General features: G+C 44.8%; 1 protein-coding gene across 3 annotated transcripts in view; it reads right to left on the reverse strand.

The window, feature by feature from the left end:
- pappaa (pregnancy-associated plasma protein A, pappalysin 1a) overlaps positions 1 to 14,645 on the reverse strand; it is a 116,298-nt gene that overhangs the window by 20,197 nt on the left and 81,456 nt on the right. Inside the window, exons 14-18 of one of the 3 annotated variants that reach the window (XM_036967897.2) lie at positions 11,350 to 11,518; positions 2,951 to 3,134; positions 2,580 to 2,781; positions 2,187 to 2,355; positions 694 to 841 (exon numbers count right to left, since the gene is read on the reverse strand). In XM_036967897.2, the coding sequence (XP_036823792.1) occupies positions 694 to 841; positions 2,187 to 2,355; positions 2,580 to 2,781; positions 2,951 to 3,134; positions 11,350 to 11,518 (872 nt within the window). Of the gene's footprint in view, positions 1 to 693; positions 845 to 2,153; positions 2,356 to 2,579; positions 2,782 to 2,950; positions 3,135 to 11,349; positions 11,519 to 14,645 lie in introns of all 3 variants that reach the window. The other 2 variants (XM_036967895.2, XM_090226888.1) reach the window with 2 other exon arrangements.

The following is a 14,645-nucleotide window of genomic DNA, read 5'->3' on the forward strand; positions in this document are numbered from 1 at the left end:
ACTTGCAGGTACCTTGGTGGAAGAGTGGGGTAACATCTCACAGCAAGAACTGGAAAATCTGGTACAGTCCATGAGGAGGAGATGCACTGCAGTACTTAATGCAGCTGGTGGCCACACCAGATACTGACTGTTACTTTTGATTTTGACCTCCCCTTTGTGTACTTGTTCAGTTTATGTCTCAGTTGTTGAATCTTGTTATGTTCATACAAATATTTACACATGTTAGGTTTGCTGAAAATAAACACAGTTGACAGTGATAGGATGTTTCTTTTTTTGCTGAGTTTATTTGTCATGTTTGTACAAGTGTGTATTATATGCATGTGTGAAATGGAAATGTGTTTTTTGTATATCCCTACTCCACCGGAGACACCCTTGAAAAGTGGGGTCATGGCTAGGTTCAGCCATTATCAAAGGTGACCCGGGAGCAATTAGGATTAAGTGCCTTGCTCAAGGGCACATTGACAGTTTTTTCACCTGCTCAGGGATTTCGAGCTAGCGACCTTTTGGCTACTGGCCCAACGCCCTAACCGCTATGCTAACTGTCGTCCCATATTTTCTATGTCAAGGTCCCGGAATGTAACTTAACCTTAAGACCAGGAATTACTCTGGTCCCGAGTGATGCTCTATATTCTGACAAACATAGTGTATAATATATGGTTTCTACTATGTCACACACATAGTGCATATACAGACCTATTCCATGTCCCTTCTTGCAGCTGACTCGTATGCTAGGGTTAAGGTTTTGAGGTAGAGAGCACTGTCCCTTGCTCTGAGGACAGAGCTTGAAGGAACCAGTCCAGTTGCCGTCCTTCCTACAACGGATCACATTGGTGCTGGGCCCCTGCTTCGCACACACGCACGCACACGCAGGCACAGACATGCACGCACACGCACACACACACACACCGAGGACATTGAGAACCACCTTCAATACTACCATGAAACATGATAATAATTGGAGTCTGTAGTGAAGGAGGATTAGAGAGGTTATAACATTGTTCTATCTGTCTGTGGCACAACTATTTTGAAAATCAATGTAATTCTAATAACTTGCTGTGCTACTTCAGTGGGACTGATGGAGGGTAAGAGAGAGAGAGAGAGAGAGAGAGAGAGAGAGAGAGAGAGAGAGAGAGAGAGAGAGAGAGAGAGAGAGAGAGAGAGAGAGAGAGAGAGAGAGAGAGAGAGAGAGAGAGAGAGAGAGAGAGAGAGAGAGAGAGAGAGAGAGAGAGAGAGAGAGAGAGAGAGAGAGAGAGAGAGAGAGAGAGAGAGAGAGAGAGAGAGAGAGAGAGAGAGATAGAGCGAGGGAGGGAGCACGCGAGAGAGAGAGAGAGAGAGAGAGAGAGAGAGAAAGAGGGGAGACAGTAGGCGAGAGAGGAAAGGGGGCGGAGAGAAAGAGAATGTGAGAGAGGGGTAATCTCTTCTGTCTACGAATCATACTGTACATGCTAACACTGGAGATCCTAACACCCTCTGATCCTCTCATTATAATACAGCCACACACACCGGGACATGCTAATCTACACACCACTGCATCAAAGGCTATCACACAGAGAGATCCTCGGGTCAAGGGCAATACATTTTGTGTGAGTGTCATGTACACTGTGAATATGTGAGAAAGTGCATGTGTAAAAATGTGCATATTTACTGTACCTTCTTCCACATTTGTGCATTATATCTCCCCTTGCCTAACACATTATTCTCTCAGACTTCACAAAGACAACAGATACAGGCGAACAGCTGACAGACAGACAAATGGACAGACAGACAGACAGACAGACAGACAGACAGACAGACAGACAGACAGACAGACAGACAGACAGACAGACAGCTAGCCAACCAACTAGATAACAGATAGACAGACAGAGAGAGACACACGTAAACATAAACACACACAGATAGACAGTTCCGCAGACAGACATACAGATGGACAGTTCCGCGGACGTACAAAGCACACGGCCCCACAGACAGATAGACAGCCTCACAGACAGACAGACAGATAGACAGACAGACCCATAGCCAGACAGTGAGCCCAAAAGACAGAGAGTCAAACAGACCCAAAGACAGACAGATAGACGGACAGACAAAAGGCCCATTGACAGAAAGCCCAACGAACACAGACAGACAGTTGAGCGGCGGAGTAGAGAGAGACAGACCTGCTTGCATGGAGCGGCGTGCAGCGGTCTCACCGTGTGGTTGGCTCTGGGGCAGTTGATCCAGCAGGTGCTGTCGAAGCGGAAGCCGTCGGTGCACTGGTACATGCCGTGGAAGATGGCGGGCGGAGGGTCACAGGTCACCGGTTCGCACGCCCCCTCCAGCCAGCTGCCGTCCTCCGTGCACTGACGCTTAAATGCTCGCCTGACAAACACAGATGAAGACCAAGACAAAACATGTTGGGTTGAGTTGAGTGGAACTGAATTGAGAGGACAAAGACTAAAGACATGCTCCATGTCGAAATGGTGGGAAAGGTGAAGATCAAGAGTTGGACAGGATCATTTGGATCAATTCCATTTCAAACCCAGTCATTTGTACTGAACTTAAATGGAATTGACCCCAAGTGGAAAATATGGGTGGTCGGATACCTTTTGGGCTTGTTGGTGACGTGGTAGCCCGGCTTGCACTTGTACTTGCAGAGGGAGCCCACTTTGAGGCCTGTGTCGTTGCAGCGCTTGGTCTGCAGCATGGCGTTGGGCACATGGGGCGATGCTGGACAGCGCAGCTCACACAGCGCCTCGGGGAACGACCACAGGCCATCCTCCAGACACGTCAGGGTGTTGTTAGAACCTGGGAGGGGGGGGGCAAATAGTTGAACACAGAGAACAATATACAGTATACGAGATATAAAAAAAGATCCGGTTAGCCATGAGACAGTGTGTGTGTTGAGACAGTGTGTGTGTGTTGAGACAGTGTGTGTGTGTTGAGACAGTGTGTGTGTTGAGACAGTGTATCTCACCTACAAGCTGGGCAGGCTCCCTGCACTGGAAGGTACTCCTCTTGCCATAAGTAGTTCCCTCAGGGAAGTTAAAGTGGGCTGGGTGGACGTGGTACTTGTCTGGTAGGCCACAGTCTACTGGCTCACACGACACCTGCTTATTCCACTTTCCATCTGCACAGGTGATGGTCACTGTTGAGTCCGACTGGAGTGAGGGGAGACAATTTAAAATTGGGACAACACACATGGATGCAAGCAGCACACACACAAGCACGCACACGCACACGCACAAACACATGCAAACACAGACAGACACAGACAGACACATACACACCCACACCCAGTATGGTACATACCGCACACTCACACAGAGAGAGCAATGACACACAAATATGTCCATCAATTTAGAGCTTGCTCAACAAGCCGTTGTAACAGGAAAGAGCCAAGCAGTTCTTAAATGTCACGCACTTAACTGACTGGGCTTTGTTAGCGGCTCAGGTAACTGCTGATGAAAAACCATTTCAGGTCATGATATCCATCAACGGTCATATCATCCTAATGCAAAACACATTTAGAATGAGGGAGGGTGATACTTTTCACCGGAACTAGTACACTGGGGATTATCCCGAACACATTTTCTTCCAACTCCACATACGGAGGATGTATTCACGGGTTGTTTTGTTCCCACCACAGCATTGTGTGGTCAGAACACAAACTGGGAGGAATGTTGGCACCTTTCGCTTCAGCGAACAGTGATATTCAAAAGAGCCGCTGGACAGACTGCATCTGGACATACAGTGGGGCAAAAAAGTATTTAGTCAGCCACCAATTGTGCAAGTTCTCCAACTTGTAATTTTCATCATCACATCACATCATTTTCATCATGACAGACAAAATGAGGGAAAAAAATCCAGAAAATCACATGTAGGATTTTTTATGAATTTCTTTGCAAATTATGGTGCACCTGGCAACCTTGGTTAGCGCGCACTGCGCCCAGCCCACCACAGGAGTCGCTGGTGCGCGATGAGAGAAGGACATCCCTACCGACCAAGCCCTCCCTAACCCGGACGACGCTAGGCCAATTGTGCGTCGCCCCACGGACCTCCCGGTCGGTTACGACAGAGCCTGGGCGCGAACCCAGGGACTCTGATAGCACAGTACAGCGCGCTTAACCACTGCGCCACCCAGGAGGCCAAAGCCATTCCATCTTTGATGACCAAAAGGTCATATTGTATACCAAGAGACGAAAGTGAAAAGAGAATCTCAGGGTCGTCTGTGTGTCAAGTGTGTTTGTGATGCTGTCTTTTCCAGTAAAAACTTTAAACAGAAAGAAGAAATGGTTTTGCCAACCCAGTATTTGGGTAAATGTCCAGATTTCAAACTGGTCCAGACTTGAATTAAATATAGAGTCGCTTCGGAAAGTATTCAGACCCCTTGACTCTTACCATATTTTGTTATGTTACAGCCATATTCTAAAATTTATTAAATCGTTTTTTCCCTCATAAATCTACACACAATATCCCATAATGACAAAGCAAACACAGTTTTTTATAAATGTTTGCTAATTTATAAAAAACAACAACTGAAATCAGTGGAGGCTCCTCAGAGGGTCCATCCTCCTCAGTGAAATTTCATACAAATAAAAATTGTGAAACATTAAAAAAGTTACCCTTTTAAATATATTCATATGTCACCAAATAATTTATTAAAATACACTGTTTTGCAATGAAAGCCTACAGTAGCCTCAACAGCACTCTCTGGGGTAGCACAATCAAGTGAAATAGGCAAAAGAACATTTACATTTAAAGCAATAAAGAAATTGAATAAATTAACTGAGCAAACCATAAACCTTTCAATACATAAATGTAAACATTATTTTAAAACCATTTAAATATAATACATAGAAATGTTGTGGGACTATAGTAGATGAAGAATCAATCTTTTTTAGATTGAGTATTTATTGGGTCATTATGTTAGTATATTCTGTATTTTGTAATCGTGTGTTATATGTGAAAATGTGGGACTAAAAGAGATACAAATCAAATCATGGTGTTGCCGGAGGACAGCTAGCTTCTGTCCTCCTCTGGCTACATTAACTTCAATAAAAAACCTAGGAAGTTTGTTGTCCTCACCCCCTTCCATATACATATATGGTAATTATGACCACTTCCGGAGGACGTCCTCCAACCAATCAAAGCTTTTGCAGTATGAACTGACATGATGTCTATCCAATCATAGAATTAGAATCAGAGAACAAACCCTTGTTTTGGGATTGTGCCACAAAGAGCATTATGGGGGTTTGAGAGGGTTTGAGAGGTGTTGAGAGGCTTGATGACATTGTTTGATAGAGATTATGAGTTTAGAGGGAGAGTTGAGCATTTATTTTTATATTATTCAATTTATATTTGTCACGTTCTGACCTTAGTTCCTTTTTTATGTCTCTGTTTTAGTTTGGTCAGGGTGTGAGTTGGGTTGGGCATTCTATGTTTTGATTTCTATGTTTGTATTTCTGTGTTTGGCCTGGTATGGTTCCCAATCAGAGGCAGCTGTCGATCGTTGTCTCTGATTGAGAACCATACTTAGGTAGCCTGTTTTTCCCATTTTGAGTTGTGGGTGATTGTTTTCTGTCTCTGTGTCTGCACCAGACAGAACTGTTTCGTTTTCATTCGTTCTCTTGTTATTTTGTTTTTGTGTTCAGTTTAAATAAATATTAACATGGACACGTACCACGCTGCATATTGGTCCGATCCTTCCTACTCCCCCTCAGAAGAGGAGAATCGTTACAATATTAGTTTTTTCAAATTACAGGAGATGGAGGAGGTATATTATAGTTTTCTTGGTTTTAGAACTTTATTTTTGTGTTCATTTAGTGGAATTTATTTACATTTGCTTTGCTAACTTCAGTAGCTAGCTAGCTACCAGCACGAGTATGCAGTTTTATCCGCCAGAATGGTAGAATGGCCAACGCTGCCAAAAATGTTGTGGACTTTTTCTTGAAGAACCCCTTTTTTTTATTTTACCTTAATTTAACTAGGCAAGTCATTTAAGAACAAATTCTTATTTTCAATGACGGCCTAGGAATAGTGGGTTAACTGCCTGTTCAGGGGAAGAACGACAGATTTGTACCTTGTCAGCTTAGGGGTTTGAACTTACAACCTTCTGGTTACTAGTCCAACGCTCTCACCACTCTGTCAGGATCGATGGGGTGCATTGCTGCACAGCTATTTTCAGAGATGTTCGATCGGGTTCAAGTCTGGGCTCTGGCTGGGAAACTCAAGGACATTAAGAGACTTGTCCCGAAGCCACTCCTGTGTTGTCTTGGCTGTGTGCTCCGCCCCAGTCTGAGATCCTAAGCGCTCTGGAGCAGGTTTTCATCTAGGATCTCTCTGTACTTTGCTCCGTTTATCTTTGCCTCGATCCTGACAAGTCTCCCTGTCGCTGAAAAACATCCCCTCAGCATGATGCTCCCACCACCACGCTTCACAGTAGGGATGGTGCCCGGTTTCCTACAGATGTGACGCTTGGCATTCAGGCCAAAGAGTTCAATCTTGGTTTCATCAGACCAGAATCTTGTTTCTTATGGTCTGAGGGTCCGTAGGTACCTTTTTGGCAAACTCATGTCGGGCCATCATGTGCCTTTTACTTGATGAGTGGCTTCCGCCTGGCCACTCTACCATAAAGGCCTAATTGGTGGACTGCTGCAGAGATGGTTGTCCTTCTGGAAGGTTCTCCCATCTCCAAAGAGGAGCTCTGTCAGAGTGACCATCGGGTTCTTGGACACCTCCCTGACCAAGGCCCTTCTTCCCTGTCTGCTCAGTTTTCCCATCGGCCAGCTCTAGGAAGAGTCTTGGTGGTTCGAAACTTCTTCCATTTAAGATTGATGGAGGCCACTGTGTTCTTGGTGACCTTCAATGCTGTAGAAAATGTGTTGGTACCCTTCCCCAGATCTGTGTCTCAACACAATCCTGTCTCAGAGCTCTATGGACAATTCCTTTGACCTCATGGCTTGGTTTTTGTTTTGACATGCACTTTCAACTGTGGGACCTTATATAGACAGGTGTGTGCCTTTCCAAATCATGCATTTACCACAGGTGGACTCCAGTCAAGTTGTTGAAACATCTCAAGTATGATCAATGAAAACATGATGCACCTGAGCTCAATTTCGAGTCTCGTAGTAAAGGGTCTGAATACTTATGTAAAGCTATTTCTGTTTTTTGTTTTTAATACATTTGCCCCCCCCCCAAAAAAACTTTTGCTTTGTCATTATGGGGTATTGTGTGTAGATTGCTGACGAAACTGTTTTATTTAATCCATTTTAGAATAAGGGTGTAACGTAACAAATGTTGAAAAACTTCAAGGGGTCTGAATATTTTCCGAAGGCACTGTATACATGCTTATTTTTAGTGTGACCAAGGTCTAAAGCTCACAAGCTGGGCTGTGTTAAAGTTATGTATCTGTTGTTTCATATGTTTCCATCTTACATCTTGATTCTATTATATGATACACCAAAAAAGTATCATGTTTCGTTGATATAAATCAGTTATTTTCACATTTGTAAAAATAACATATGCATCACATATAACAGAGTGCAGAACAAGATGGAATTCGAATAATCAATCAATGAATATTGGAACACTCTGACAAAAGCCTCTACACAATAATACTATGACTAATGGCTGGTGTTGGCACATCCAAGTGTGTTTCTGTGTGTGTGTGTGTGCTCTCAAGTGTGTGTGTGTGTGTGTGTGTGTGTGTGTGTGTGTGTGTGTGTGTGTGTGTGTGTGTGTGTGTGTGTGTGTGTGTGTGTGTGTTTACGACAGTGTATGCTCAAGTGTGTATACAGTTTGTGTGCTTGGAGTTTCCTTCTTTAAAATCTTTACAGCTGCCTCTCTCTCCTCCAGAGTTGGTTTAACAACCCCTGGCTACTAGGCCTAATTCAAGCCAGACAGACACACAGTCCCATCCCCTTTCTTCTCACCCTTTTACCCAGGCTGACCCTACATATAGTATAACACTATCTACAAAGAATGCAGTTAGGCTCATACAGAACCAGCCGTACTGCTGGCATCTCTGACAGGACTATTGTAGCCACTCCAAGCAGTAACTGGAGTTTCCCTCCAAAACATCCCAGTAGTATCAGACATACAATTGTATACCACCTGGAAGAAATGGGCTCTTTCAAGTACAGAGTTGAGAGTGTGGTTGTTTTTCTCGTTCCTCAAGCCGTCAGGCCAGTTTTTTCCTTGACCATGTGACCTGACCAGGAAACACTCCTGGCCATAATTCTAACACACGCACGCACAAACACTTTTATAGTGTTCATTTCATTAACTGTTGTACAATATGATATAAAGCACTGGGCCTTTAAGGGACATTCCACTTAACTTCCTCACCCCAATAACTTCTCTGCCGATCAGCCTTTTATTTAGATTATGCATTTTACTAGAGTTTTTGTTTTTTCCCTCTAATTCACCATGTTTTCCTTCATCTTTGTGTAAATCCCCAATCATTTGTTTATCTCTCTTAAAAACCTGATTATGTTTTTTGTATGGTTTTGTTTTATAAACATTGAAAGTGGGAGGTGCCAACAAGCCTATCTGGGTTTACATGCATATTTATTAATTTAGCAGATGCTCTTATCCAGAGGGACATACAGTAGCGAGTGAATACAATTTCATACTTTTTCTTTTTGTACTGGTCCCCCGTGGGAACTGAACCATTAACCCTGGCATTTTAAGCACCATGCTCTACCAACTGAGCCACAGGGGCCCTCTCCCACATGTGATTTTTTGTTTACGTTTTAAACCTTCATCATATTGTTTTGTATTTTCTTGTGTGCAAATAAATAAATACAAATAAATAAAGATCAATACAAATAATACTGTAACGGATTACATTTCGAAAGTAACCTACCCAACCCCCCCACACAGGTTATCAGCGGAGGCATCTGGGACACAAATGGATTGCATTATAAAAACACAAATAGGCGTGGGGGAACATATTGTTTTGGAGATAGCATCATCTGAGAGGCGGAGTTCCAGTAACCACTTTGACACCGGTGAAGCAAGAATGTAGTCGGCTAATGGAAGGAGATAGAATTGTGCTTCACACTGCACTTTTTAACCTCTCGAGCACAGGGACCAGGGAGAGGAGGAGAAGAGAGGGGGGGGGGGTGAAAAGAAGGACGAAAAAAGAGGATGTCATTGTCTTGTCCCCAAGTTACGACAAGGGAAGGGGCATCTGAGGTGAGCTGAAGTTGTCTTTTGCTCTTTCTTTCTTTCTTTTTCCCCTCTCTTTTTTAATTCCCTCCCTCCCTTCCTACCTCCCTCCCTCCCTCCACAGTCCTGAATAATTACCCCTGCTGCAAGAGCCTTCAAATACCGATTTCTCATGTAGTTTACACACCCTCTCCCACCCCATCTCTCCTCCCTCTTTCTCTCTCAAGTAAATCCTTCAATCCTTCATCTCTAAGCGAGTTACCATTGACACATTAATCAACATCATGCCCTGTCAATTAAACGTAATGTCGTTAAGTCTGATGGTCAGATGGTAATGAAGCAAATTTCTCACAGCTGGTAGTAACATATTTCATCGTGTAATAGACCTGAACAGCTTGCATCCCAAATGGGCCACACTAATAGTTTGTTTACATACACCAAAATGCTTTTCAACTGAAATGACCCGTACCATTCGTGTGTTGGTGCATACGTATATGGGTGTAGTGCTGACATGCTCGTGAATAGAGAACCGACATACAGGAAACACACAAACACCTAGCCATATGGACATGATGCTCCTGAGTTGTGTATGTAGTCTGACTATAAGTCTGACTATGCACACACATATACACAAAGAACAAGTGTGTGTGTGTGTGTGTGTGTGCATGTGTGTGCGTGTGAATGGGCTTATATGTGTGTGTGTGTGTGCATGTGTGTGCGTGTGAATGGGCTTGTGTGTGTGTGTGTGTGTGTGTGTGTGTGTGTGTGTGTGTGTGTGTGTGTGTGTGTGTGTGTGTGTGTGTGTGTGTGTGCGTGCGTGCGTGTGTGTGTACAGTATGCTTCCCCTGCCCCCTGCTCCATTCAGATCCCCCACATAACCACTTCCACATGTTCATCCTCACCAACATAAAACCAGTTGAGGTGGTGCTCCATTATGTTAATAGCCAGAGCAAACAGGAGGGAGTGCCCCGGTACTGACGCTAGAATCCAGACCCAAAACAAAACATCATTCATTCACTCCTTCTATATGGGTCACTCCACCTCACTAATTTAATTTCTCTCTCTCTCTTTCTCTGTCTTGTGTTCTCTCACTCTTTCTTGTGTTCTCTCTATCTCTTTCTCTCTCACATACAAACAATCCCTCTCTGCCTTTCTCTCTCTTTCTGCGCCCCTTGTCTCTTCCTCTCTCTCTCTCCGGCTCGCTCTCTGTCTCCCCCACTCCCTCTCTCTCTCTCTCTGCCTCTCTCTCTCTCTCTCTCTCTCTCTCTCTCTCTCTCTCCCTCTCTCTCTCTCTCTCTCTGTGTTTTAGGGAGCATTAATTGATTAGCTTGCAGGTCTGTTAACAGAGCCTGGGAGGGGGATAAAGCTCTGGTGCTGTTGTCTTTACGAGCCCTCTGTGGGAGTGAACGGGTTTTACTGCGTGGCTGTGAACTAACATCTTTGTTTGTTTAGGGTGGTTTGTGCTAGCCTGCATGCTTCTGTTTTTGGTGTTTGTGTGTCAATGTCTGTGCTCCCCGTCTGTTGAGTGTCTGGTGTGTGGGGGTTGATGCTGAGACATCTTGGTAACCTGAAAGCTCTTGCTCCAGTAGCGTGAGAAATGCTCACAATGCTCATTTTTTTTGCCCTCAGCACAGTGTCGTAATGCAAAGTAACGATTTTAGTGCACATTCAGATTTGTTGCAGTGTATTTCATCTCAGCAAACACCACAAACATATCCATTAACATACAGACACATACAACACTCTGTGAGGATGACTTCACTGTGTGAGTGGGGAGGGAGGGAGGAGCTGTGGGAGGGAAGGCAAGAAGGGGAGGAGGGAGGAAAGAAGGGAGGGGGGCGCAGTGAGCAGAGAGTACCTGGTGATGTCATCGTCCCAGTGAAGCAGAAATACATAGCTATTGTTGCAGGTGATGGTGCAGCACAGAAAGACTAAACATAGATATTGTGTGTGTGTGTGTGTCTCCGTGTGTGTGTGTGTGCGTGCGTGTTTGCTTACACGTGAACATGCATGTGTGTTTGTCTATCTGTGTGTGACAGTGTGTATGTGTGTGAGCGTATGTGTATATGTGCATGCTTGTGTGTGAATATATATATGTGTGTGTGTTAGAAAATGTTTGCTCTGAGGTGCATTTGCATCCGTGTCTCATTTTGTGTGCGTGTGTCTGACCATGTGGGCCCACGTGTCTGCCTGTGTGCATACCTGAGTCTTGATGATGTCATCGTCTCTGTGGACCTGCAGGACGTAGCCAGAGTTGCAGGTGATGGTGCAGCGAGCTCCGTTGAAGAAGCCCAGACTGCTGCACTTGAGCTCTGCATTGCGGATCAGCGGATCCTGGCAGTCGATGGCCTCACACGAGTAATGGACACAGCTAGAGGGACACACACAAGCACAACAGGGGAGAATTGGTACCCGTATAATAATGCACATAGTAGCTACATATATACTGCATGTAAGGGGGTATATAGGACACAACTGGAGGAGGGAAGAAAATACAAATAAGAAAAACTTGTATCAGAATCAGCATCACAGTGTGGCTGCAAACACAGCCAGACACACCCCTCTTTAATTCACATGCACAGTGGATGGACAATGCATACAGTACAATACAAAGTACACACACACACACACACTGTGCCACGCTGCATTCACCTGGCTGCCCTAGAAGTGGGACCATGACAGTGTCCCGAATGGCACCCTATTCCCTACACAGTATGGTACACTACTTTTGTCCAGGCCCATATAGGGTACCCATAGGACTCTAGTCCAAGGTAGTGCTCTATACAGAGAGAACAGGGCACCATTTGGTACGCTGCCATGAGGCAAAGCCCCACAGAACATCCTCCCAGACCTCATCCAGTACAGTCGTCCAGACATACAGACTAGTAAGAATAATAAAACAAAGAGACTTCCACAGCTGACAGGCCAGGGGGTTGAGGCAGTTCAGAAACCATATGCTAGTGGAGGGACTGCTGATGGTACAGGGACGTAGAAGCACCAGTCAAATAGACAAGCATGAGTTCTTCATCAGGCACCTTCGCCGTGTCCCCCTCCTCTGTAGGTAGGCTGGAACTCCCGAAAGTGTAGTACAAACCTGGATGATGCTTCGGTGGCTGTAGGCTACACATCGGTACTAGTCCGGTACAGTCCCCATATGAGCATCAACCTCCACATCTGTCTTCATCATAGCATGGAGAACACACAGCTAGTTATTGAATGTATCTCCTGTTTCCATGAAGATACGCTGTGTTAAAAAGATGGACTCTACCATCAGTAAGTGTCTTGAATCAGAAGTATAGGGCTGCTGCTTTGGAGGAAAGATTCTCTGGGGCTAGCTGCTCAGTTCAGGCTGGGCTGAGGTTAGGTGGAGTAGCTACAAGTTTGCAACAAGGTAAGGCTTAGTGAGACCCCATCGTGCTGTATAAAGGCTAGATAGATAGATACCTTGTAGCTGTGTATCAGCAATCTCACTTTTAAAAGCCCACAAGACACAAACACATTGAACATAGATGGGATCCAATAAAACAAATGGGAATATGAATTAACCAAGAAAGTGTTCACATATGGTCAGAGTGAATGTCTGTGTGCTTGCATGTGCATGCTTTTGAGTCTGTGTGTCCAGATGTGTGTGTTTGTCTCTGTGTCTGCACACACACGTGTGTGGGAGTGTGGTTGATGAATTAAGAGAAACAGGATATTATAAGCAGACTACAATGGCAGAGTCTGGCCAAGCACTACGTTGGTAGCAGTCAGCTGACTTTTTTTCATGCTCATGGAATGCGGGGACGCCCGAGGCTGTCTTTTACAACAGTCGGCCTACTGTAGGCTTCCCCTATGAAGCTCGAAGAGGGAAGCTGAGTACCAAGTGGCACCCTATTCCCTATGTAGTGCACTACTTTTGACCAGCAATGCGCTATACAGGGAATAGGGTGCCATTTGGGACACAGAAGAAAGAGGGCATTTGAAAAAAAGCGTTTCTGAGGAAGTTTGTTCAACTCTGCTGTGATGCATGACAGGAACATCTCTTTTATTCTCCCTCTCTTTTTCTATTCCTTTCTTTCTGTTACCTTTTCTTGAGCTCTCCATCTTCCTCTCCATCTTCCTCTCCATCACATATCCTCTAATTGGTACCTCTATTGTTCTCTATCTCCCTCTCACAAACCTTGTCCCTTTCTTTCTTCTTCTTCCCCCCCCCCCCCTCTCTCTACCTCCCTCCCTCTCATCCCACTTCAACAACAAACTCAGATCCTCTAAGCGTATGGAGAGAACTCAGAGCAAACGTAAACCGACACTCACTGTGAATCCAAACTCCCCGCTTGAGCTACCGTGTTTACATTTCAGGATCCTTAGCTGAGAAGGTGGAAAGAAACAGGCTTTATAGTCAGCTTAACACGGAGTTGTTTTCAATCCACTTTACATTACATGAACCACAAGACATAAAGCATATCCAGTTCAAAATATGGTTTCAGCTATGTCTCTTAGATTTTTTGGGGGGGGGATAACTTACAATGGCATATACATTCAAATGGAAAAACGATTGAAAAATCAACAATAGTCTGAAGACTACTACAAGGGGCTACCACAAAGTCACTATCTCATCACTCAAAATCTGAACCTTCACTGGAGACAAGGACAAATGGGGGAAAAAAAGACTCCACACTCACACTCAAACAATCTGCCAGTACCCCTCAAATCCTCTCGTTTAAAATAAGGGATGAAGAAGGCAAGGAATAGAGAGAAGGAAAGAGCGTGGAACATAAGACTGAGTCATGTTAATAGCTCCTGTTGTTAACAACTTAGGGAATAAGGGACTTGGTGTTTTGTAGCTGTAGAATTATTACGGGAAATCGGCTGTTTGGTTGGCGAGAGGGAGGAGGGAAAGGAGGAGAGCAAAGAGAAGGGAATAAGTATAGGTAGTAGGAGAAGAGGGGAGAAGAGAACATGGAGGAGAAGAGCTGAAAGAGGAGGAGAGGGAGAGGGCGGGGAGCGGAGGGAGATGGAAGAAGAGGGAGGAAGGGAAAAGGAGGGAGAATGAGGAGAAAGAGAGGTTGGAGGAGAAGTGAAGGTCAGAGAGTATGAGGAGAAAGAGGAAGAGCGCTCCCTGGAATAAATCCCTTCTAGAGACTCAGGGGCCTTGGGGGGAGCAGTAGAAGGAGGGAGCCGCCAAATAGATCACATTCACACAGTCAAAACCACCTTAGATATGGCTCCCGCTGAGCACAACAAACCCCAAATATGCCAATACAAGGAGCCATAATACTAGGCAATTACTAATTACTAATGATTGAACTGATCCTCTGGGTCGGCATGGAAACTCACACCACCAGTCTCCCACCAGAGCTCTGCTGCAGGAACAGTCAAAAACAGGATACGTCCCAAATGGCACCCTATTTCCTATATAGTGCACCACTTTTAACCAGGGCCCATAGTGCACAGTGTAGGGAATAGGGTGCCATTTGGGACACAAACCAGTTTTAGCGCAAACGGTCCAACAGGAG

Source organism: Oncorhynchus mykiss, chromosome 29 (assembly GCF_057628025.1).
Source record: "Oncorhynchus mykiss isolate SJ-2025 chromosome 29, ASM5762802v1, whole genome shotgun sequence".
NCBI lineage: Eukaryota > Metazoa > Chordata > Actinopteri > Salmoniformes > Salmonidae > Oncorhynchus > Oncorhynchus mykiss.